General features: G+C 41.4%; 1 protein-coding gene across 7 annotated transcripts in view; it reads left to right on the top strand.

Moving 5' to 3' along the window:
• The window catches only part of Kat6b (lysine acetyltransferase 6B), a 183,470-nt gene that overhangs the window by 99,190 nt on the left and 58,837 nt on the right, over positions 1-25,443 (top strand). For all 7 annotated transcript variants that reach the window (XM_057785948.1, XM_057785947.1, XM_057785946.1 and 4 more), the window contains exon 3: positions 22,637-22,745. In XM_057785948.1, coding sequence (XP_057641931.1) covers positions 22,637-22,745 — 109 coding nt within the window. The remainder of the gene's footprint in view (positions 1-22,636; positions 22,746-25,443) is intronic.

The following is a 25,443-nucleotide window of genomic DNA, read 5'->3' as shown; positions in this document are numbered from 1 at the left end:
ACTCTATTTTGCCTGATAGTTTTGAGTTTGAGCAGATGTTGATTAATTCATGACCCTCAACTGCAAGGTGGATGTTCCGTATTGATTAGACCAACGCTCCTGGTTTTGTATGCAGTTAAAAAGGACTCAGTTGTGAAATACTCCTAAAACTAAATCAATAAACTCCTGAAGCTGGCTTTCACTATAAATGTTAGTATTTTATTCCTTTTTCTAAATGAGAAAAGCTGTTAGGAAGTTCTCTGATCTGGCCTGTTAGCTGTGTGTCTTCAGGACAATCCCCGTTTAACCACTCCAGGTGAGTATAAATTACGGATGTACACCCTTACTGAAGATAACTGTGGCATAGTGGAGACGATGATAAGGTTTCTTTGGAAAATTGTCGTCTTTATTCTCACAACATGGATAGAGAACTTTGCTTAGAGTCTGTCTAAATACTAATAAAAGTTTCAAGGCATAAATCCCCGCAATGTAAAAATGTCTACAGTCTCTATGAACATGACCAGTAATTGCTAGGCAATTATCTGCACTGGCAGAGTGAATCATGAGAAAGCTTCCTGTTCCACTTTTTCTCAGCAGTGTTGTTGAGTTTAGAATACTTTTCTGAGTTACTGTCCCCCTCAGCAGTACAGACTTGACATGGATAATAGCAGTCTTTAGGAATCCCTAAGAAGTCCTCTTCTGAGTCTAGGCCTCTCCCCCCCCCCCCCTTCTTGTCTTCTCTTCAGCTCCTAGATCTGTCAGCATGAAGTCTTCCGCCCTTCCTCAGCTCTTCTAGGTGGCTTCTATGCTCTCTTCTCCCGATCTCTCCCAGTCTGTGTATGTGGCTGCCTCGCTGGCCATGGTCCTCTCATTCCTCTCATCTGCTCAGATTTCCTCCTTCTCTCTCCACAGCTAGTGTGAGCCTTCCCAACACACCATCTTTTTCCTCAAAGCCTCTACTGTATTAAGCAGAAAATTTATGGCCTCCAAATCTGGCAATCTAAGGCTCCACACCCTTTTGTATCTTCCCCTGATATACTGCTTCCTACTTCCAGAGCAAACCTTGTCGATCAGTTAAATAGAACCTGAGACCTGACTCCTGTCCTTTGTTATTTACAGCCATGCCTGTGGACCCACTGCTTAACTTCCCTGTGCCCCACGCTCTCCCTAGAAAGATGGAGGCTGTAGCAACATCTACTGCATTGGATTTTGGAAATAGTTTAAGCTTCCAATGCAGTAACTGTCCCATGGTGAATGTATAATACACAATAGATATTATTATTGGGAGGTGAGAACAAAGTATGCCCCCTGTTATACTTAATATGTGTACATGTATTTTTCATATACATATGTACACAGACCTCCATGGTTTTCATAGTAAACACCCAGAATCATAATGTATGTAACTTTTTTTAAAAATGGAAAAAGTTCATATTCGAAACACAAAATGCAAAATACAAAATAAATTTAAACAAATCACTTGTCTTTGAGGAGAGGGTTTGCCCAAAAGTAGCAAAGTATTCTGCCACTTTTTCCCCTGATACTCCAATCTGATATTAGTGGTTTGGTTTCTTGAAAAGCACAAGAATACCTTATGTGTTCATGGCACTTGCATATTTTTGGGTAGTGGTGGTAATATATTTTCCTTGGGAAAATTGTAAAAAAAATGCATTCATACAACCAATTTTAAGTAAGTGGAAGAGAGATTATTTTGTTTCTAAAAGGGTAGTATAAAGGAGGGAACTCTAAAAACAGCTGTGGAATGGGACTGCAAGTAAATATGCCATGAGTTCATAGACACGCCCCTTGAGATCTCACTTAGCTTCGGCCATTAGTTCAGATGGCATGTTGCATCTGTTTTCTTGTTTTTGTTGCTTGTAAATATCCTGTTGCCTACTCTTGCTGAAGGCAATCTAGGCTGGTTAGCTTATTATTAAAATAATGTAACAGGTTTGTATTGGTTATTCGTATTTGAAAATGTTAAATGTAGATAAATCAATTTCAAATCAGTTACCTTTTATTTACCATGTATATATCATTTGAATGTTTATTTAAAAAATAAATTATTTTTTAAGTATATGGGTATATGCCTACATGTGTTTCTCAGTACCTATGGTGACCAGAAGAGGGTAGCAGATTCCCCGGGAGCTGTAGTTATAGGCAATTGTGAACCCACCAACCTGAGTGTGGGGAACCAGTCTTGTGTTTTCTATAAGAGGAATGTTTGCTCTTAAGTGCTAAGCCATCTCTCTGGCCCCAATGAATGGTTTTTAGATAAAAAAATGGAATCTTTAAAAAATAGTAATAAATACACTGGGCATGAGGGTACAGCTTTCATGATTCCAGCCCTCAGGAGATAGAGACAGGAGGCGATGGAGATCAGAGGACCCAGAACTCAACAACAATTTTAGCTCCATCGTGAGTTTGAGGCCAGCCTGAGATATATGAGACTCTACCTTGAAAACGTAAAAAATCAAAAAGATACTTAAAAATACAGCAATATGATTTAGTACATTCATGCTGAGGGAGAGGCGAGGAGGAGGAAGGAGGGAAGACTCTGGGGCCTTGTGACTTGATTTTTTTCTTATTCCCGATGCCACCCCTCATAGCTTCAAGGCTGCCACTCTTCTCATGGGCATAAAAGTTATTTGAATTTACCCCATTTTCACTTTGTTCATGTGATTTAACGTGTTGTATATGTCATTCTAAGCTGTTTCACTAATGTTGGTTTTTAAAAATTAAATTATTAGTGACATCATACAGGAGGGTGGCAGGAGAGAGGTGGCAGCGTTTTCCCGTTTCATGTTTGTAACTTTCATTTCTTGCAAAGTGTAGATTTATCCCTAGTGATACAAATTGCTGTTGTCTTTGGCAGGCACTAGAAGCAAGTCTATGTGAAATTATGTAATGTCTGAAAAGTTATATTCATGATTAATTGGCCTAAACTTAGAATGGTATTTGTGTATGGAAAAAGGCAATCATGCTTTTTATTTGGCCATGGGTTAAAGTGCCCCTGCTCAGCTTGGATTACCCTACAGGGCTTTTTGACTGAGAAATGTATGCTTAGCTTGATCTCTGAAAAGCATGAAAATCCTTGCTTCCAAGCCAAGTGTGCTGGAATTCATATTGTAACCAAGGCCAGTCTTGAATAACTTCAGAAGCAATCAGTTCCACTCTGTCACCCTTGGTTTGAAGCAGCATGGTCATTCTGATAACCTCTGTAAGCACGGTCCATCTAGACCATGAATTGTCACCTCCTAGTTTCCAGTTCTTCCCAGCCCTGACCTTGACCCATAGGGTGCACGGCTCTATTTATTTGTCTAAGTTGGACTTTATAGGAGCTAGCAAAGCACTTTAAACAGTGCCTCCTGGTGTGCCAATTTGAGAAATGGTGATATTCGTTACTAACAATGCAGTTGGTTCCTTGTATCTGTAGAGTCTACAGTTCAATCCAGCCAACTACAGATTGAAAAGTTGGGGTGGGGAGGGCACTGCATCTGAACTGAATGTGTACAGAACCTCCATCCCCATCATTTTTCCCAGCCGCAGCATTTTTACTGTTAGGTATTGGAAGTCATTTAGAGAGATTTTACATCATGCACTCGTATGCACATTGTGTAGTGTATCATCCTGCTGCAGGGACTGAACATCCACAGATTGTGTGTTTGAAGGAGATCCTCGAGCCAGTTCTCACAATACCCCAGACAGCTGGACTGTTAAATAGTGAGCGTGAGACCTAGAGACGATAATTCAGTTGCTTAGCCTGACTGTTTCGGGAAAGTTCATTTCAGCCTTCTTATCTGGAGAATGGAGACCAGAGTACCCCCTTCTGACGTTTTAGTATGCGTGGAGTGGTCCCCTGATCTTGTGCCCAGAGTTTGTCTTCCTTTAAAATCTTCTGTTCCTGACAGTCGCATACGTTTATGTACTTACAGTAATTTCCACTGCAGTTCCAGCTCCCTCCGCCAGAACCCTCGTCAGCAAGTCTTACTCCTACTTTCCTGCCCTACAGTGTGTAGCCTACTGATTCAATTAGAGCTCCTTGCCCTACCCTGACTTGGAGATAATTTACTGGAGAAAAGACACTCCCTCTTCCAACAACTGCTCAGGCCCCATGTCTGCCTCCCGTCCGGGATGTGTCATTGAGGAAGCCAGTCTTGTGCAGAGAACCATGGCCACGTGAGTGCAGTGCCTGTGTCATGTCCACGGCCACATTTTGCTGCTTATCTGCCCATGCTCTGGCTCTTACATTCTTTGCACCCCGTTTATCTTGATGCACCCTGAGCAGTGGTTGAGTATTGGTTATTTTGGGACATGTAGATTTATACTTTGAGAGGAGTTAAGGCCATCTCATTCCAGCCTAGACTTTGTTTTGTTCCCTCAGCTCTCTCTTCCTCCAACCAGTGTGTGAGGGTCTCAGGTTTCCTAAGCTGGCCTCCAAATTCCTCTGTAGCTGAAGATGTCCTTGAACTCCTGATGATCCTTCTGCCTCTACCTGCCAAATGCTGGGATTACAGGGGTGTGAATCTATGCGTGGAGTGTGTGTGTGGAGGCTAGGAATCAACTTAGGGTGTCTTTCTTAATCACTGTTTACCTTTTCTTTTGTGTGTGTCAGAGTTTCTCACTGAACCTGCAACTCAGTTATACCGCCTGACCCGCAAGGCAAGGTTTACCTGTCTACTTCCCCAGTACTGGTCCTGCAGGCATACCAAGGTTCTTATGTGGGTGCTGAGGATCAAACTTGGGTAGTGGCACATGCCTTTATTAATCCCAGTACTAGGGAGGCAAAGGCAGGTGGATCTCAGGGTTCAAGGCCAGCCTGGTATGCAGAACGAGTTTCAGGACTGGCTCCAAAAAAACTACATAGAGAAACCCTGTCTCAAAAAACGAAAAACAAAACAAAAACTTGGGTTCTCATGTTTGGGTGGTCATCACTTTACTAAGCCCCTCAGCTCTCCCCACCCCCAGACAGGGTTTCTCTATGTACCAGCTCTGCCTGTCCTAGAACTCTCTGTAGACCAGACTGGACTCACAGAGATCCACCTGCCTCTGCTCCCTGAGTAATGGTCTTAGATGCATATGCTACCACTGCCTGGTGCCAGTCTATTTTTAAATTATCTATATTCTTAGTATTCAGATGTATGGGTCACAGACCAGCTCCACCAATACTACCTGAGGACTTGTTTCGAAATGCAGGTTTTCAGGCTTACCTTAGAATCGCCGAGTCAGAGTCTACAGTACACAAACTCAGGATTATATAGTAAAATGAGAAGCATTGCTCTATTACATGTCCCCAACTATCCCGAGTCATCTCAATCAGTAATCTAGAGATGATGATCAGTTGTTAGCCAGAGTCCTGAAAAAGACAGCAGGCAGGTAATTAGGAGGAAAGAGGGAGTAGGGAAGAAGAAAGAAAACTGCGAGTCTCAGTTAGGGTCACTATTGCTGTGATAAAACACCATGACCAAAGCAACGTGGAGAGGAAAGGGTTGATTTTGGTTATACTTCCACATCACAGTCCATGGAGAAAGGACGGGAAAACCTGAAGTAGCCTTTAAGAAAGGTACTCAAACTAGAGAAGAATTAGCAAATTGACAGGAAACAAAGACTGCATGAGACATGATCAGCTATATTTCTATATAGTAGCAACCACCGCTCAGAATCCAAGACACTAGGCTGGCAAGGTAGCTAAGCAGGGAAAAGCATTTGCCACTTGAAGATGATGACCTGAGTTCAGTTCCTATGTAAACATAGGAAAAGACAACTAACTAAAAAGTTGTCCTGACTGCTATATGCGCCCCAAGTCAATGTACATAATTTTAATATTATATATATAATATGTTTCTATGCTATTCACCCCTCAACAATAAATCTTTTTAAAGAAACTGCTATTTACAGTAGCATCAAGCATCAGATAGCACAGAACTCATATAGTAATAGGGCAGGGAGTGTAGCTTAGTGGTAGAGCGTGCACTTATGGGCTTGTACAAGGTCTTGGATTCAGTTCCCAGCATTTCCATAAACCATACATTCAGACATGCACACACATATATAAATTTGGTGAACAAATACATTATGTTAAAACAAATGGTTGAAATTTTCTAAAGACCTAAGTACATAAATGCACATCTCTACCATGTTTTAGAAGACTTCAGTGGTGTCAAATAATACAGTTGTTCCCCAGCCATCCTAGAACAATTTTACTAAGATGTTTTTCTTAGAAATTAATAAGCTCATTAACACAGTTCTGTGAACATTACCCCACATTCCACCAAACATACAAAAATAAGTTACAAATGGTTTTAGACTTTCTACAGAAAGCACCACCAGAAACTGGAAGACAACACAGAATAAAACCTTGCAAACTTCGGGTATAAAGTAGAAAAATTGGTTAGTGGGATTACTTCAAAAATTAAATTCAATAAATTATTAAAAATGTTTGGTATGTTATTATACTCTTCATATACATACATTATATATAGGGAAGATATATCCAGTAAAGAGTTCTTACATTAAGGCCTACATGCCGGGAAAAAGATAGATGCTCTAGGTTTGGCTTCTCAGTTGCAAGCGCTGGGAAATACTTGAACTTGGGATCTTCCTCTTCTGCCCCTTGAATGCCTTGTGCTTTGTGTGTTCTAGGTCAGCATTCTACCAACTAGGCTAGAGCCCTAGCCGGACAGTCAGATTTTCTTTTGCTTAATTAATTTTGGTCTGTAGATGCAATTACCCATTTCAGCTGAGGTTTTTATTTTTATTTTTTTATTTTTTCACTTTTTGAGATTGTTTCTCTGTGTAGTCCTGGCTGTCCTGTAGACCAGGCTGGTCTCAAACTTGGAGATTAGCCTGCCTCTGCATCCCAAGTACTGGAATTAAAGGTGATTGCTACCTGGTCTAAGCTCATTTTTAAACATTAAACTGTCTATATTTCATTTTGTTATAGAGTTTTCAAGCTATGTGGTAGTATCTCTTCCTACCATGAATTTTCCATTTTTCCCCTTTTCTGGTGAAACATTTCTGTGTGTTTAAACATTATCTACCCTGTAGCCCAGCAGTTTCAGTCTGCAAAAATGAAAATGTATTTTCATATGTCTACAAAAATACTTGTATAAAAATGTACATGCCTGTAATCCCAGCACTTAGGAGACTGAGACAGGATTATGACTTTTAGGTCAGTCTAAGCTACTGGTGACACCTTGTCTAATGATAAATATTTTTTTAAAATAATACTTTTTAAAAATATAATTTTTAAAAAGGATGTTCTTAACAGTTTTGCTCTAATTGTAAACTAATATTAAATACCAATTATTGGACTGTAATGGCACACACCTTTAATCCCAGCACTTGGGAGGCAGAGGCAGGCGGATGGCTGTGAGTTTGAGGCCAGGCTGGTCTACAGAGCGAGTTCCAGGACAAGCTCCAAAGCTACACAGAGAAAACCTGTCTCAAAAAACAAACAAACAAACAAATAAATAAATGCCAATCAACTTTTGTGGGAATAAGTAGCTGTGTGGGACTGATACACTGCCTTTGCACTGAGGCAGATTCAGTAATTCTTTACAGTAAACACTACTAAGTAATGGAATAATGACTGATAAAAACAACAGTTTATGAGAATCTCAAAAACATGGAACATGAAAGGAATCCTAAACAGAGTAATTCACACTGATTCCATTATACAAAATAAAATGTACCAAATTAATTTATTGTAATAGAAATGAAAAGCGATGGCTGTTAGGGACTGGAGAGGTGGCTCAGCGGTTAAGAGCACTGACTGTTCTTCCAGAGGACATGGGTTCAATTCCCAGCACCCACATGGCAACTTATAGCTATCTGTAGCTACAGGGATCTGACACTATACCAATGCACACAAAATAAATTTAAGTAAATTATTGAAATAAAAGTAGTGACTGCTAGTGAAAGTAGGAAAGTATGGTAAGAAGTGGTAGAACTTCTAGAAGTTCCAGACTTGTGTATTTTAGTGAATCTTGATTGATGCAAAACTTGCTTTGAGTTTCATTATATGTAAAATATACGTGTGTGTGTGTGAGAGAGATAGAGAGAGAGATAGAGATAGAGAGAGAGAGAGAGAGAGAGAGAGAGAGAGAGAGAGAGAGAGAGATTGGCTTTATGAATGTCCAGAGTGCTACACTTAAAAGTGTACACCTTAAGTGTACCTGTACACTTAAAAGTGATTATGTAGCCTGGTGGGCATGGTGGCCCTCCTGTAATCCCTGGGAAGGCAGAATGTACTAAGCCATTGATTTAAAATTTCTGAAATTTTGCTTTCTTTTTTTTTTCTTTTTTTTTCTTTTTGTTCCTATTGTGTACACTTTAAAGCTTCCAGGAAATTGAGCTAAATTCTTGACCTGGTGGGGAAGCTTGACCTGTGTGGTCTGTCTGTTCCTAGCCCTGCTGTACCTTCCTAGGGGAACTTGAGGGGCTTGAATGGCTCTCAACTCCTGGCAGTGATGTTGTGGCTCCAGAGTGATCTCTGGAACAAAGCATTAGAGGATCTGGAAGTTCCTCCACAATAGAGACCTAGGGGATAACGGTGCCGCATACACGATAAGATCCAGGCTCTTGACATTTGGGTAGTAATTATCCTAGCAACTCTCCTGTCTCCTTGATTATGAATACTGTAATTGAAAGGCAGAGGAAATGAGGAAAACAAAAGCAGAATAGTCAGGGACTTGGAAATACTGTACATGGTTTGTGTGCCCAAAGGACAATTGAGAATTAGTGTGGTAATAGAATTACACTACTCTTATTGCTTTTGTGAGGACAAGCCCTGAGAGTACCAATTACACTCTAGCAAGTATACTTTGGGTGCTAAGTAAAAACACACCGAGTTGTGCATAGTGTTTCATTGACCTTGTAGATCTCTGAATGTGAAGTACTGTTAAGGAGGATGTTATAGAAAAATGTCTAAAGCCAGGCCTGATGGCACATACCTTTAGTCCTAGTACTTGGGAGTTGGAGGCCAGCCTGGTCTACAGATTGAGTTTCAGGACAGCTAGGGCTACACAGAGAAATCCTGTCTCAAAAAAAGAAAAGAAAGGAAAGAAAGAAAATTGTTTAATGTGTGGCTTTTCTAAACTGTTAGTAGCCTACCTACCTCACTTTTGCATTCTGTTTCCTGCTTTGGGCATTATTTATTGGGTACAACTGCATTGAGTGCACATTTCCCTTTGTTATGGAACATGTCTGTATTTAGTTCCCATCATACCTAGGCAAGGTTTAGGACCACATCTAGATTAAAGTGGATGCCTCAGGGCAGTTTAGAGCAAATGCAGAGGCTGTCCTTTTCTCTGACAGATAGGCAACTCCATTGCATGTCTTCTTATGTGTGATGTTGTAGCTATTCTTTAACTTATCCATTGCTACTGTGTTCTAGTTTTACTTAGGAATAATTTTCAAAAGTTAGTACCAGTGTTTACTATTTTTATGCCGTATTTTAGTAAGTGGTGTGTGTGTGTGTGTGTGTGTGTGTGTGTGTGTGATGTGCGCAGGTACATATGCATATGCATGTGGGTGTCAGAGGAAAACCTCAGCTGTCATCTGCAGAAATGGCTGTCCACTTCCTTTGAAACGGTCTCATTGGTTTGGTGCTCACCAATTAGGCTAGACTGGCTGATCAGCACACTTCAAGAATTCTCGCCGGTTGTGGTGGCGCATGCCGGTAGGATTTGCTGAAGGAGGCAGAGGCAGGAGGATCACGAGTTCGAGGCCAGCCTGGGCTACACATTTTTAAGCCGGGCGGTGGTGGCGCATGCCTTTAATCCCAGCACTCGGGAGGCAGAGACAGGCGGATCTCTGTGAGTTCGAGACCAGCCTGGTCTACAAGAGCTAGTTCCAGGACAGGCTCCAAAACCACAGAGAAACCCTGTCTCGAAAAAACAAAAAAAAAAATAAAATAAAATAAAAAAGAATTCTCTCCATTTCCCCAGGCAAATGCCACCATAATCCACTTCATTTTTATGTGGGCTCTGGGAGTCAAACTTGTGCTTGTGAGGTGCTTTACTGACAATTCCCAGTCCCTGTGTCATCTTTAAGGCAGGATTTCTCTATTTGTCGTCTTCTCTATTTCTCTATTGTCTTCTTCTTTATTGTTTTTGTTTGTTTTGACATTGACTCTCACTCCATAGCCCAGACTAGACTCAAACTCCTCGAGGTACTTCTCATTCTGGATTGCAGGTGGGAGTCACTAGTCCCTACTTCCTGACAGTTTTCTTATTTTTAAATAATGATTTCAAAGCCTGGACTTGCTTTTGCCAACACTCTTTAAACACTGAAGCTGGGAATCACTTGGGAGGTACTCAAATTTTTTTTTTTTAAGCAAAAACTAAAGATTTGTGATACTTGAATGTAAGTTGATTTGAACATGCTGTTTTTATAAATCTCAAGTTTATAGTGCTAATATAATATAATGTAGGGTTTATAGTTCTAATATTGTGACGTGCTCGCCAACATGAACAGTTTGTAAATCCTCAACAGTCTTCCTGTAACTGTGAGTCGGATTTCCAGCTGCGTTGACTCAGACTTTGATCCCTCTTAGGAAGATAAATGCGGTATCTGCAGTTTCTAATGGCAGGGGTGGAAGAGAGCTGTTCAGATGCAATCTTAAAAGCCAGGGTCCTGTCCAGATAAGAAATTGAAGGCCCTGGGGAAACTAATTATTTCGTTGTCATTTTTTTCAAAATGTGCCGGCTTCATCTAGCAGCGAAGGGTTTTGTTAAGCTCAGTATACAGATTTAGATTTGTTTTCTTCCAGTAGAATCACTCTCCTTAATCAGCATGCTTATAAATGGTACACCTGCCTAATTAGAACAAGTTCTAGACTCCAGAACACAGTGTGAGCATTTCAATTAGCTCTACACAATTGCTAAGCAGGCTGATGTTCTTTGTAGAATGTCCCCTCACTTCTCATTTCTTTGTGACTGAGCTTTTATTGTTTTACTTCTAAAGCCTCCTTTGATCATGGGCATTTCCCTGTAGTATGTGGTCATTAATATGGGTTTGCTTTTAAATGAAAGAAAAAGTGATAATATTTTATGCATATATGCACAAATACGTTAAACTTTTTTAACTAAGCTTTTTTTAAAAAAAAACTGAGAACATTTATCACTGCCACAAGGAGCTAAAATACAACCATCATAATCAAGATCTCCCCATCTTACCCACAATAAGTCCTTGCACTCAGAATGATAAGAAGCCCAGTCTGCAGGGCTGGTGGAGATGATACACTGCGCCTCACAGAACCAATTGCCCACCACGGAGCATAATGAGCAAGAGATGTGGGACAGTGGAGAGTAAAATTAAGATGAAATTGTTGCCTGTGTAACATCTTGTAGTAAGTGCATCTCCAATTACCTTCTAGAAAAAAATTACTTAGCATCTACTCAGGTCCAAAGTCATGAATTGCAAGGAAAGACTGAAGATTTTAGTAAAAGGGTATATAAACACAGAGAAAGTGATGCTGAGCATGTCGTCAACGGAGTTCTTTTCTGCCTAGAAGGATTTCAAGCAGACCCCACTGCTTTGATGGATGCTGGGCTCCAAACCTGCTTGCTGAGCAGTGGCTGCACTGACCACAGTCACTGACCCATGGCAGCATGATAAGCTCAGAAGAAAGAAGATGCTTTAGATCATCACAGAAAGCCCTGACTTTTAGACTTTGTGTTTGTGTGTTCCCGAAGATTACGTTAAGCAGTTTGCTGTAACACAAAATCCCAAGTATTCATGATCTGTGTCCTAATTAGGACTTGTCTTCATCCGTTATTGCAGACATCAGTTGAGTAAGTGGCTAAGCGGCAAGAAATGAAGTTTAGTTTTTTATTAGATAGATGTCCCATTGAGTACTGGAGTGGCAGAAAAGGATGTTAGTAAGTTACTCTAAACAACAGAAGTATTTTCAACCTGTGTTCTCACTGTACTGTCTATAATAAAGTTCTGGACAATAACATATTATCAGTCATAAAGTACCAATGTATATAAAGTACTTTCTTTTAAAATAGATTGTCATTTTAGTTCCAGTACTTGGGAGGCAGAGGCTGTCAAATCTCTGTGAGTTCCAGAACAGCCAGGGCTACATAGATCGTATCTCGATAGATGATGGATGGATGGATGGATGGATGGATGGATGGATGGATGGATGGACGGACGGACAGATGAACGGATGGATGCTAGGTAAATAGGTAGATATGATCCCAGCTCTCAGAGCCAGGAGGATCAGGAATTCAAGGCCAGTCTCAACTATATAGGGAGATCAAGACAGCAGCGTCAAATGAGAGACGAGACCTCAAACACAGAAAAGGATGGAAGGCTACACTTGCCTTACGTCTGCTGCTGTCATTGTGGTGCTTCCATCTCACTCGACTTGTTTTTCCTTTTTTACTTGTCCTCATTTTTGAGAGAGAAAGGTGATGTGTAGAGGTATGGTTCACCACTGCTAGATACTGGCAGTCAGCCCTACTTCATAGGTGTGTTTTATATATTCAGATGTGATTTCAATAGTTTCATGCATGTATGCAATGTGTCTTGATGATATTCAACCTAGGTTCCCCCTGCCTATTCTCTCCGGGTCCCCACAACACCATTCCCCCCTTCATGTCCAAATTCATATTCTATAAAACTGTAGTGGATAATTTTAGATGAGCCCTAAACCTTAGTATTTATGATAACTTTCCTCCAGGTGGTTTTACAACCTTTGGTTTTGTTTTGTCTGATTATGCCCAGGGAAGTATATGAAAAACATAGCTCTTATGTGTCAGAGTAAGATAAGTAAATGAGCCTTCGAGAGATGATGAACTCAGTTCACTGCTGATGGAAGTGTAATTAGATACATGAATATATATTTTATATAATAAATTATATATATGTCATTATATATATGAAAATAAATGATTATGGTCAGCATTTTGAGACCTGTTGAATTAAAGGAACAGTTCTCATTCTCACAGATTTGTTCATTCATTGATTCACCAAACTATACTCTTTGTCATTCCTCTCATGAAGATGTTTAAGGTTGAGTAATAGAAGCAAAATAAATCAGCCCGATGATACATCACTATGTAGAGGTCAGTGCTCAGAAGCAAGGCAGTCAAAGTATGGACAGTTCTAGACCAGGCCAGAAAATCATTTTGAGACGGTGGGCAAGGCAGCCCATCTGATAATGTGGTACCTAAACCAAACTCCAAACGATTCATAGAGCAACATGGGGGCTTGGAGTCATCTGGCCAGAATCCTTGTGTAATAATTCCCATGTATCCTGTGGAGGAGGTCGGAGGGAGTCATTTAACTTTCCTGAGAAACAGGCTGGGAGCTCGGCCTGCTGGAGTATACCAGAGATACACTTGGGCAAAGAAGTGACGGGCAGAAACCAGACCCACACTTCAGACTTCAGCACAGTCTTGAGAAAAGGCATAGATAAGAGTACTGAGGAAAAGTCTTCGATGATCAGGGCGAGATTCCGAGAAGCAATTGAGTCATCTGGGCATGCTGACATGCTCTACAATGAATTGCTTCCACGTAGTGGTCATGAATTTATATTCATGCTTGGTTTTTTGTTTTCATTAACATTTTAAATTTGTTTCTATGTTCTTTATGTTTGTTTTCTTCTGCTGACATCTTTGTTGAATTTTCCTTTATTAATAGCTAAAAACGTGCCGGGCAGTGGTGGCGCACGCCTTTAATCCCACCACTCAGGAGGCAGAGGCAGGCGGATCTCTGTGAGTTCGAGGCCAGCCTGGTCTACAAGAGCTAGTTCCAGGACAGGAACCAAAAGCTACAAAGAAACCCTGTCTCGAAAATCAAAAAAAAAAAAAAAAAAAAAAAAAAAAAAGCTAAAAAACGTCTCGGCTTTTGTTGAGGTGCTTTCTACCTTGTTCCTGTGGCTGCCGATCAGGTAGTTCTTTTAAAAGAAATCTTGTAAAATTAATATTCATCAAAGAATCTGAGCGTCAGATTCTTTCATAAAATAATTTAAAATTCCATAACACTTATTAAGGGCTTAAAGCTGTTAAGTCTTTATAACCGGAGTGAATTGGGCACTAATTAAGACAATATTTGAGTTAAACTTAAACAGTACTTACCATGCTCAGTCACATTTGAGCTTTCAACCACTCTAGAGCTGGACAACATGAAGACATTGTATACTTCCACAGGTGATGAACTCTAGGCTCAAGGGACATGATGAAATTTCAATCTTTTCCATCATGGAAGTCTAAGTATATACACGCAGCGTGTGGGACTGTTCCATTTGTAAAATTGGGGTCAATGGGATTGTGTTCTAATCGTCTCAAGGACATCTGAGATGGTTCAGATCCATAGGGGTTAGAAGGAGCACCCCACCATATATCCCTGATTGTATACATAGACTGAAAAAGTGGCTTGTAATAGCCCCTTCACCCATGCACGCTTGTGCCCACCCACACCCACACCCACAAGCACACACATAGAGTCTTATCTGTCATTTCAGGAAGAGGATGTGATCTGGCTACCTCTGGCTCTGCTCTAGTTTATAAACTTGCATTTATTTTCATCTGAGACCTTAGACTAACAAGAGTAACAAACATGAAGCATATAGTTTCTATCAGGGCAGAGACAAGTCATCATGACTGAAAATAAAGCTTCTCATATGCGTGGTCACATGTTCTGGAAGAGTGTTTCCTCAGAATGAGCTGTTTTGTTTTTAGGTCAGAGGTTCCAAAGATTCTCAAATGCCTTGGATATGGTATTCTCAATAAAATATTAGAACAGAGAAAACCCACAGCAGTTATCCATAGAGCCCTGGAGACGCCAGATCTGGAAAGAACCTTGAGGAGCTCTAGATGCTCAGCTTGAGTGTGGTGATTCTTTCACTATTCTGTCTTGATGTGGTCGTCTCCCCTCCTCTCATTTCAGGCAGCTCTTGTCCCTCAAAAGTCAATCCGTCCACAGAATCTCTGTGACCCCATTTGTCTGAGGTATCAAGAGCATGCAGTTGTCTAGAGATAGAAGGGGAAATGTCAGTTGCCAGGGCCCAGGAGACAGCAAGAGGCATAGAATAGCAGTTTGGGAAGACGGAAAGTAATGTACAAATGGGCAGTAATGATGTTTCACAGGATTATGAATGTTGTCACTAAAGGCACCTTTACAGTTTGTTAAACTGGTAAATTTTATGTTACACATATATATGCTTGTGAAGTGTTTGTCCTTATGTGTATATGTACATGTGCATGCAATGAGCTCATACCACAGGCTGCTTGTGACAGTCAGAGGACAACCTTGGATCATTAACTTCCACTGTGTGTGTACAGTTGTATGCCGTGATGTATGGTGGAGGTTAGAGAACAACTTGTGGGAGTCAGTTCTGTCTACCATGCAGCTTTCTGCGATGAACTCAGGTTGGCAAGCTTGGCATGGAGGGTTTTTTTTTTTTTTTTTACCAGCTGAGCCATCTCACTGACAGACACAGGCTTTGTTAGCTGTGTATGTCAGACCAGCTGACCTGTGAGCTTTTGGGAATTCTCCTGTTTCTGCCTTGTACCAGCAGATAGCTTCTTGGTTTTACGTGGATTCTAGGGATTTAAACTGAGACCCTCACAATTGCACAGAAAGCAATTTACCCATTAGGCTGTCTCCCTGGCCCTTACATTACATATATTGTACCATGATTTTAAGAAGAGTGTTAATGACAGAGACAGCAATTGTAGGTCTTTTTGCTAGACAGTAACATTTTTCTTTTCAGCTTCAGTTGGTCTGTGTTTTGTACACTGGAGTCACTAAGATAAAAATCTAACCTTTCCACCTGCATGAAAATACCCAGCTTGCCACCTTCAAAGTTTAAGGATAAACAGCCTCAGTTCCTTCATAATTTTTGCTTGTTTATGAAACAGGTTCTTTTTGTGTATTCCTGGCTGTTCTAAAACTTAGTATGTAGAACAGGCTGACCTCAGACTCACAGAGATTCCACTGCCTCTGCCTCCTTAGTGCTGGAATCAAAGTCATGTACTACCATTCCCAGCTTACTTACAATTTTTTATTTTTACACTTAACATCATGATCAAGAGAAAGGGCCTCCCTTAGGAGGTTGGTGTTATGGCCTGTCCTGTTTCTTTAAGAGATGAACCCTGTCCACTTCCTCCTCCCATCTACCGCTGAGGCAGGCAGATCTTCTTTCGTTCCTGCAGCCTGAGCCCCTTTCTTTCTGTCTCTCTCCCAAAGAGGTAGCTACTGCCGTGGCTCCTACCCCCCCTCTTTCTGCTGTCTCTTTCTCATGTTCCTCCTTCTCCCCTCCTTTCTCTCCCCTTTTCCTTTCCTTTCCATAACCGACTAAGTAAATATCCAAACTCACTCTTCATGGCATTCTGTCTGTATGGTCTCTCACCCGCCACATGGCTCCCTGCCTGGGACTTACTGCTCCTCATGGCCTGCTGCCTGCTGCTGCCACTCAAGGAAGAGCGCCATTTTACTTTTACCATTACAGGCGTGCCTAAGACTCAGGGGCTTTCCCACCCTCTCCCGGATTCGGGATTTGGAACTGGATATTTTTTCCACAACAGCCACATACATGTTCCACCTGCCTGAAGGCCGACCTCTACGCACACCAGCAGCTTCAGTGGTGAATTTTCCCCTTCCAGCCCCCAACCACAGCCTTCACAGCTATGGTTGAGCCCTTCACTGCTTTCCATTGGGGTCAGTCCTCCCGCTCTAGCACTGCGCACACTGTGCGGTGCATTCAGCTGGGGCTCAGGGTCCCTCCGATTTTTTTTCTCCCTTTTTCTTTTCCTTTTCTTTTGAACCACTTGTCAGTGGTCCCCACTGTGAGAGACCACAGGGAGCGGCCTCTAAGCCTCTCTGGCTTCCAAATTGCTCAGACTGGAGCCAGTCAGGCTTTAACACCCCACTGTAGAGAGAGGACACTCTTCTATAAGCCCAACGGTGTTCGCCACCATTTCACGCCACGCCTATAGAGAAAGGACGCTCTTCTATAGGCCCTGTGGTGTTTTTTGAGAGTTTTCACATTTTCAGCTATGGTGTAAACCCTCAGACTATGCTTCTCCAATATCCCACCTGCTCTGTTTTTTTCAAACTGTACCTGCCACTGTTGCTGACAAGGTCAGTTGGATCCATGAGGCAGCTGTTTTCAATTCCAGCCTTTGCTTCCAGCTGTGGCTTGTTGCAAGGTGTCTAGGCAACAGGGCAAATCATGCCTCTAAGTAAAACTCCCGGGGCTCAAAATAAAAAAAGTGGCTTCTTCATACAACATGTGACCGCTGCCATTTTGACTGAAGTCAGGTGACATCGCTGCCATCTTAACTGAGAGCCAGGTCAGGTGACCGAGTTCCACCATCTTTACTGAGGTCAGGTGACCAAGTTCCGCCATCTTTATTGAGGTATACCATGCATGGTTCCCTGGTTTACTATAAATTTCTCTTGCTGACTCTGTTGCATGTGTGTTTTGCATAGTGGCATGCCTTTGGTATGGCCCAATTCAGTGTTATGGTTTAAGTAAAATGCTTAATATAGTTTAAGTAAAAGAGTGGCCTGTGGGCCACAAAGGGCGGTGGATCCTAGGCTGGGAGCCTCATGAAGGGTGGCAGACTGAGACTGAGACGGGCCGCCAGTCCCACTAGGAGCTGCAACTGCAGCAGATGAGAGACAGACGGGTAGACACGCCATGCAGATTGATGTTGGATATTTATTTAGTTGGTTATGGGAGGGGAGAGGGAAGGGGAGAAGGAAGAGGATCAGAGAGACGGGGGGGGGGGGGGAGAGAAAGAGAAATGGGAGAGGGGGGAAGAGGAAAGGAGCCATGGCAGCAGCTACCTCTTTGAGAGAGAGACGGAAAAGGAAGCTCTGCCTGCCTCTGCCGATGGGGGGGATGGGCGGGGCTTGTCTCTTAAAGGGACAGGACAGACCATTACATTCTCATCTCTTTTTTATAATAAAACTGTGGGAGGTTAGGCACAACAGGTTAAAGGAATTGGGGTGGCAGATTCTCAAGACTGCTTCCTGCTTATTTGTGGGCATCATCTTGGGGGGAACCTGAGAAAGCTGGATGCTGGTCACGTCCTGGTGTAGCTGGTCTCTTTGCTCCTGTCCAGTGTTGGTGGTATGGAACTGTCTGGTGTCTCTAATACCTGTTTATGGTATTGGCAGAACAGAGGACATGCAGGGTTCCTAGCTGTTAGTCCAGAGTCTGTGAGTGCCTGTGAACCCAGGTTAGTTATTTCTGTAGGTTCCTTTGTGGTAACCTTGACCAGGAGGAAGGTTCACACAATCCTTCCTCCCTCTCTTCAGTAGGATTCCCTGAGCTTACCCCAGTGCTTGGCTGTGGGTCTCTGCATCTCTTTTTGTCAGTCCTTAGATGAAGGCTCTCTGATGACAATTGGGATAGTTACTGATCTGATTACAGGAGATGGCCAGTTCAGGCTACCTATGAGGAAAGAGACCTCTGGATGGGAGGGAGCATTTTGGGGCCAGGTAGAATCCTGGTGTAAGGGAAACCCCCACGAATCTACAAGGATGACCCCAGCTAAGATACCATAACACCTCCAAGTCTTTGCTCACATCTCTCTGGAACTGTCATTGTTGCCCATGGCCCACCATGATCATAATATGTCCACTTACGAAATTCATATCTGGCTTTTGCATTACTTTGATATTTAGTGCATATTCCTCTAATTATACCAGTAAAATAATTGGTGCTAAGTAAATGATGGCTCATAGTTAAGAGCCTTTGGTACCTGGAGGTCGTGTGGTGGCTCACAGCCTTCTATAACTATAGTTACAGGGGACCTAGCACCCTCTTCTGGCCTCTGAAAGCACTATGCACACACATGTTGCACAATCATGCAGGCAGGCAAAAAATCATCCACATAAATAAATAAATTTTTTAAATCAGCAATTCAGCCGAGGATTGTGGATTATATTTCATTGCCATGAGCTTTACTTCTCACATGACTTCATTCTTTTTTTTTAATTTTTATTTTATTTTATTTTGGTCTTTTGGTTTTTTGAGACAGGGTTTCACTGTAGTTCTAGAGCCTGTCCTAGAACTAGCTCTTGTAGACCAGACTGGTCTCGAACTCACAGAGATCGCCTGCTTCTGCCTCCCAAGTGCTGGGATTAAAGGCGTACACCACCACCGCCCTGCATGACTTACATTCTTTAAGAGTCCAGACAAGTTGTTTTATAAAGAATTTTTCAATTTCAATTTGCCTGGTTGTTTTTCTTCCTGGTAGATTCACCAAGAATGACATGGGCACTGCTCTGCACTTTATGGAAACACTGGGAGGCACATGGTGCTAGTTCTGTATTCCCGTTGTAATTAGTTACAATATAATATTATAGTGGCATCCTTTAAGTACTTTTAAATCATGCTATTGGTGCTTGAAGAGATGATGAATACCTTAAAAACGTGTTGCTCCTAGTGGGAACAGAATTTTTAAGAATCTGTTTTTCTGAGAGAGGAGTGGAGGTAGGTAGTGAAGCTGAGAAATGGCCATAGGGGCACAACACAGACTTGGGTTCCAATCCACATCTCCACTTGAACCTGTGTAAGTTTAGAGAATTCACCCAGCCCCTCAGACCCTCAGTTCCTCTTTAAAGCAGGCACAATGCCACGTATCTTGCCTGGTCAAGGTAAGTAAGTGAGGTAGCAGTGGAAGGAGGGCCTCCGGCTTCCCCACTGCCTCAGAGCCTTGCTCAGCAAAGGGGGAAGCGAGGCCAGAGAGGTGCTTACAGAGCAGAGTGTGCTTGTCCTTTTTTATCTTCACATCTCTTCCCAGTGCTGGCCTCAGATTTACTGTTAGTTTGGCATTACCAGACATCAAAGACAATGTGACCAACAAGTTGGATGCCTTTATGACATTTCTTTTGCTTTGTTCCTTTCAGATGTTTGTTTCATTTACTGCTGTATTGTGTGTGCTGCACATACATTCTAGAGGTCAGAAGACAACAAATTTTGAGTCAGTTTTTCCCTCGTATCTATTAATAAGGTTTCCCAGGATTGACCTCAGATCACCAGGCTTCTGTAGCAAGCACTACCCACTAAGTGACTATATGGCTCTTCCCATCCCCCTTGAGGCGTCAAAAAAAGAAATTAAGAATTTTCAGTTAAAATTGGGTGTTTTGAATTTTGTTTTCTTATGAGGGGGGTGTTGAGAGAGTTTTACTGTATAGCACAGCCTGGCCTTGAAATCATTTCAATCCTGCCTCCGATTCCAAAATGCTAGGGGTTTAGGGGTATATTCCACCATGATCAACTTGGGCTTCTGTTTTCAAACTTCTTAAATATTACTTATCTTTAGTAGATCTTGTGGAATCAAACTGCTGTTTACCTAGACCGCTTTCTGCCTGCAATCCATTTTACTTTAAGGGATTATTATTTTTTTTTAAAAAAAAAAACAGTTTATATGCAGTCTGAGAATAGTGAATAAAAATAATTCTGTGACCCATTTACATGCATTACTGTAAAGTTTCACTTCATACAAGTGACAATTTTTTAAAGTTAATTAGACTCTGCTACACTGAGGTTAGCAAAAAAGTGCTTTGAATTATCAATAATTCAGCAGGGCAGACATTTCTGTATAATGCAGTGGTTGTAGAGAATTGTGAGATAGTTATCCTTAAAATAAATGGTCGTGAGCATACATCAGCATGGTGGGCTTCACTTGAATGTGGCTTGAAGTGATAGCATCTCTGCTTCTATTATTGGGCAGGGTGTGGGACATCAGTCTTTCTGGCCATGAACTACTAGCAACCTTTGTCCTTTGTGTTACCTTTAGTTAAAAACGAAAAATGAGCATGAAAGCTGGCTGGTGGCCATGTCTCCCTTTCAGCTAAAAATGCATCTGGGAAAGAAAAATGAAGCTGCAGATTTGGATTTATTTCATTGTATGAATGATATGTGACATTTTGTAAATTATTTATCACTGCAAGGGTGGCGGCAGTGGCTTGAACATTGTTCTATCAAATGAAAGCAAGAATCCCATTAGTACAAAGACTGTGCTTTAGCCAGAATCTATCAGGGGAATGTTGTCACTTTAAAACCAGATTGTTCTTTTAATTGCTATTTAAAGGAACAAAAGTGTTCCCTAGGTACTGCAGCTGAGCAGTTGCAAGTAATAACTATGGATCCATAATTATGCAGCGCTGATTATCTGGCATTTAAAGAACTGTGGCTGGAGTCGGTGACCAATTTGTTGTAGCCTGTCTTTTTTTTTTTTTGGTTTTTCTAGTACAGAATGCTTCACACTGTGCCTTTTTAACAGGGCTACAACAATACATTTGTAAAGCTACCTCAGAAAGTAAAACATGTGCATATTAATAGAACAAATTAAGCTGAAAATAAGAGCCAGATAACAAAGTCTCCTATTGTAAAATGAGAATCACAGTCATATTAAACAAGTTTAGGAATGCTTGGTCATAAGCTGAGGTCTTGACTTTCATGGCACTGTTGTTAAAGGAACCAAGACATTTGTTGACTCATTAGAACCATTCAAAATATTATCTTAAAGAAGTGGTTGACTTCTCTTTTTAACTGGCAGCTGCTTATTTATTCCGCCAGCAAACATATTTTGAGTGCCTACTGTGAGCCAGGCTAAGTATTAGGCATTTGGGATTGAATAGTTGCCCGAATGAGGTTCATTCTGTGCTGCTGTAGACTTAGAGAGCTAGATCTAACGCAATCCTGTTTGTGAGTTACGTAGAAAAACATTGGTGCTTCTGTTGAGTTTTCTTGCCCTGAATTTTTGATTCATGAGATTCAGTATAAAGACTTCATAGTAACATTCAGAGAGCTAGCAGACAACATGTGTGAAGGCTTGGAATGTGCAATAAAATTTTAGTATTTTATCCAGTTTTGGCTGTTCGTGGTAATGTAACCAGATCTGTAGGCACAGTCAACTGCATTCATATGATGGAGAGGCCTGCCCTGCTGGCAGTGGTAAACAACGGGAGACACAGTGTATGTAGATCTACACTTTGTTAAAAGCAATTGCCATAGAGAGTTAAAGGGTGCCAGGGGGTAGACAAATGTTTTGTTGTTTCTTTTATAAAGTGTGAATGTCAGAGATTGAGGGTTTATCTCCTTTGTGTGCCCTGGTTTTCCTTTGAAGCCCTTGGTGCCAGAGAGGCTTTGTTAATAGTCTTTTGATCTTCTCAAGTCCACAGAATTTTAGTTCCTGCGTATTCTCTGTTCATGTGCCATCTAAAACATACATTTCATGTCTAGTGTTTAAAGGTGAATAATTGGGACACTTGATAACGTTTAGTTAAATAACCTCACTTAACTGGATGCTATCCATGGTCTTTAATGTGAATAGATGAATCAGTTTATTATAGGCTTACAGATTATCAGAACACTTAGGATCGCAGATGGATTCTTAATGTTCATTCTGAAGGCTCTATGATATTTGAAGGTAGTAGGCATCACTGAATTCATAAAAGTTACTTCTGAATCTAATGCTACATTTAAATGTATTTAGATATTGCTTTGCTACCAAATAATTTATGATAATTATTTTTAGAAGGTATTAATTTAAATGCTTAATTTATCAGGGTTTCCTTAAATATTGTAAGAAGTTTTCAATTTTAATAATTTGTTTTAAGTTTTGAAAGGAAGAATAACTGTATATATAAATATACATATATATTTAATTTCTCACAGCCCCGTGCCGATCCCATTCCAATCTGTAGTTTCTGTCTGGGAACTAAGGAGTCCAATCGTGAGAAGAAACCAGAAGAACTCCTGTCTTGTGCAGACTGTGGCAGCAGCGGTGAGTTCAGGGATTTGTATGCCCTCTCTACTGACTTCCACTGTTTGAGCTTCGTGCCCTTATCTCGTCATTTAAATAAACCATTTGCTGATGGAATAGTATTAAAATGTAAGAATGTTATACAGGTCAAGAGTGAGATACGAATGTGTCAGTACCAACATGTTACATGTTTATGATTCTGTTCAGTAGTATTTGTAGCCAAGCTCTAGTTTCAAACCTATATATAGATAATCAGTGTGAAGACTTCAGTGCAGTAAGTGAACCATAGTAGAAATCTGGGGGTTTGTCTGTAGCCCAGGCTGACCTCAAACTCACTGTCCTTACTAAGGTTACAAGGGTAGTATGTACCACAAATGAGCTTTTTGAAATGCTGGAGTCTCACTTTGGTTGTCTGGGCTACAATGCTAAATCCTGTTCTCAGTCAGTCTCACCTTCCCAAGTACAACCTTTGCCACGCCTGGCTCACCCCAGGGAGCTTAAGCTAAACGCAGAATTGCTTCTGTTTTCCAGAATCTGAGGCTCTGAAGTCTGTATGTAGTGTTTCAGGCTATGACACCTACTGATGAAATGTTGACCTGAAGTTACAGAAATGTCTTTTTCTCTAAAGCTTCTTACCTTTCCATTCATACTTCCTGGGGCCAGGCTAGGGCTGTTTGGTACATTGGTTCCTTAAAAGCACCCTTTATTTTCTATTAAGTGCAGAATGGGTTGAGGGTTTCTGTCCCAGGATCATGTCTACCTCTGTTACTGACAGAATCTCAGTCCTAGGGCATAGTCTCTCTGTACGGCACAGAGGATGTCTGAAGGTGCCTCTCTGGGCTCAGAAGTAGAGCAGTGCTGCTATGTGGCAGTTCACTTACTCTTCCGTGAGGTATCAGCTTGGATTCAACTCTTTTAGTGGCTGGAAAAAGAGCCCTGTTGTGAAATACTGTATAGACTTGTACCTCCTCTTATCAATTAGACAAGCTACCTATGTTCTTTTTTCCTCTTAAAAATGAAGCATCAAAATAAAATGCAGCTAATATTTTAGTGGTATGCAGGTCCTTGTAGTTTTAAGCTATGTTTCGACACCTTGGTGTTCATAAGGAAAACAGAAGATGATGGCCTTCATGCTTCTGCAGGACCCAGTCCTGGTGGGAGCCACGCTAGCACAGTTCAGTTCTGTGGCCCCAGTAGGGCCAATGCTTGGTCCTCCAGTTGGTCTTGTAGAGATGGCTGCTTTCTCATACTCACAAGGACCTATCGGTTACAGGATGGAGTTGAGACTGTTTGTAGGATCAAAGGGATTCTGAACATAAGATATTTTTGTTAAAGAAAAATGTCCATGAGCAGTTTCAAACCAGAGGAAGGAAGTCCAGATGCAGTCATAAGGAAGGTGATTATTCAATGTGTTTCCCATATGTGCTCGGTGCTCTCTGAAGCACCATTTGTATGATGCCGACTGCCCTGTGCTGAGCTTTTATAGACATGTGTGTAACTGTTTCCTTCTGATTCCACCATGAAGTGTGCTCATTGGACTTTTCTCCATTTTTAAGATGACTGTATTACAAATGGTCAGAACTATCTTTTTCCCTGCTATAAGTCCTTTTAAAAAAACATGTTCAAGTTCATATTAGTAAAAATGTGAGGTGGGGTGCATAGAGATGTCCCAAATGTGGTGTCCCCAGCCCTGGGCTTTGTTTCTCTTTCCCTAATGGCTGTAACCGTAGTTTTCTTTTTCAGTACAATGTAAAGATTAACAAGGCTGCCATGAGGGTGGTAAAATAGTCATGCGAAGATGGGCAGCAGCGTAACACACATCAGGGGAATTAGCCTGGCCACTCATGAATTTGGGAACTGTGAGACATTCCTCAAATCTGAGGAAATGCTGAGGCTGGGGAGTGCTTTTACTTGACTTTCATGGATCAGCCTACTTTGAAATTAACACTGTTATATTCTCCTTGCCTCATTAAGGCCAAATTATCTTTAATTAGCTTCACATAAGTATTAGATATTATACCAAATGAAATTTTGTGTCTGCTGCTCAGATTGCCGGGTGGTTAAATCTTACTTACAGATGAGTTGTGTGCATATGTGTTTTCAAATTAGCAAATCTAAGATAAGTGTACAGTTCAGAATTACAGCATCACACTAAGTGGAAGCTCATTGAAACAGGAGGCAGAAGAGAGGCTGCTGTAGCGCAGCTGGAGAGGGAGAGAGCCTCTGCAGAGCAGGAGCTGGAACACCAGCCCACTCAGGAGCCCTGGTGCCCACCGTGAGTTAGTTCCTCCTTACTTACTCAGTGTCAGTCCTGAAAAACAGTGCTGGGGGCGCTAAGAAGGTGCAGTCTTTGGCTCTCCAGGCTTATTTTACTCCAATACTGGTTTCTTCAGGGTATTATATAGAAATGCCTCAGGGAGCAGTTTGTTATTCATTTAGTTTCTCCCTTACTAGAGACAGATTGGATCACTGGGTTGGAAAGGAGAGTTTTAACCAGAAGGAATTCCAAAAGGAATACATAGAAGAGGAATGAGAGCCTCACCTCCAAGGAGGAGTCAGTAGGAAAAAAGGGACCCCTATCCTCCAGAAGCCATTGCAGTTGTGAGTTATCCACAGTGTTAGGCAAGAAGCAGAAACCTTGTTTGTTGGATGCATGCTGTAACATTTTCTTTCTGTCACCAAACAACCTGAATAAGCAGCTTTGGAGTCTGCTGGGCAG

This window comes from Chionomys nivalis, chromosome 12 (assembly GCF_950005125.1).
Source record: "Chionomys nivalis chromosome 12, mChiNiv1.1, whole genome shotgun sequence".
Lineage (NCBI taxonomy): Eukaryota > Metazoa > Chordata > Mammalia > Rodentia > Cricetidae > Chionomys > Chionomys nivalis.
This window is presented reverse-complemented; position numbering and strand designations above follow the sequence as displayed.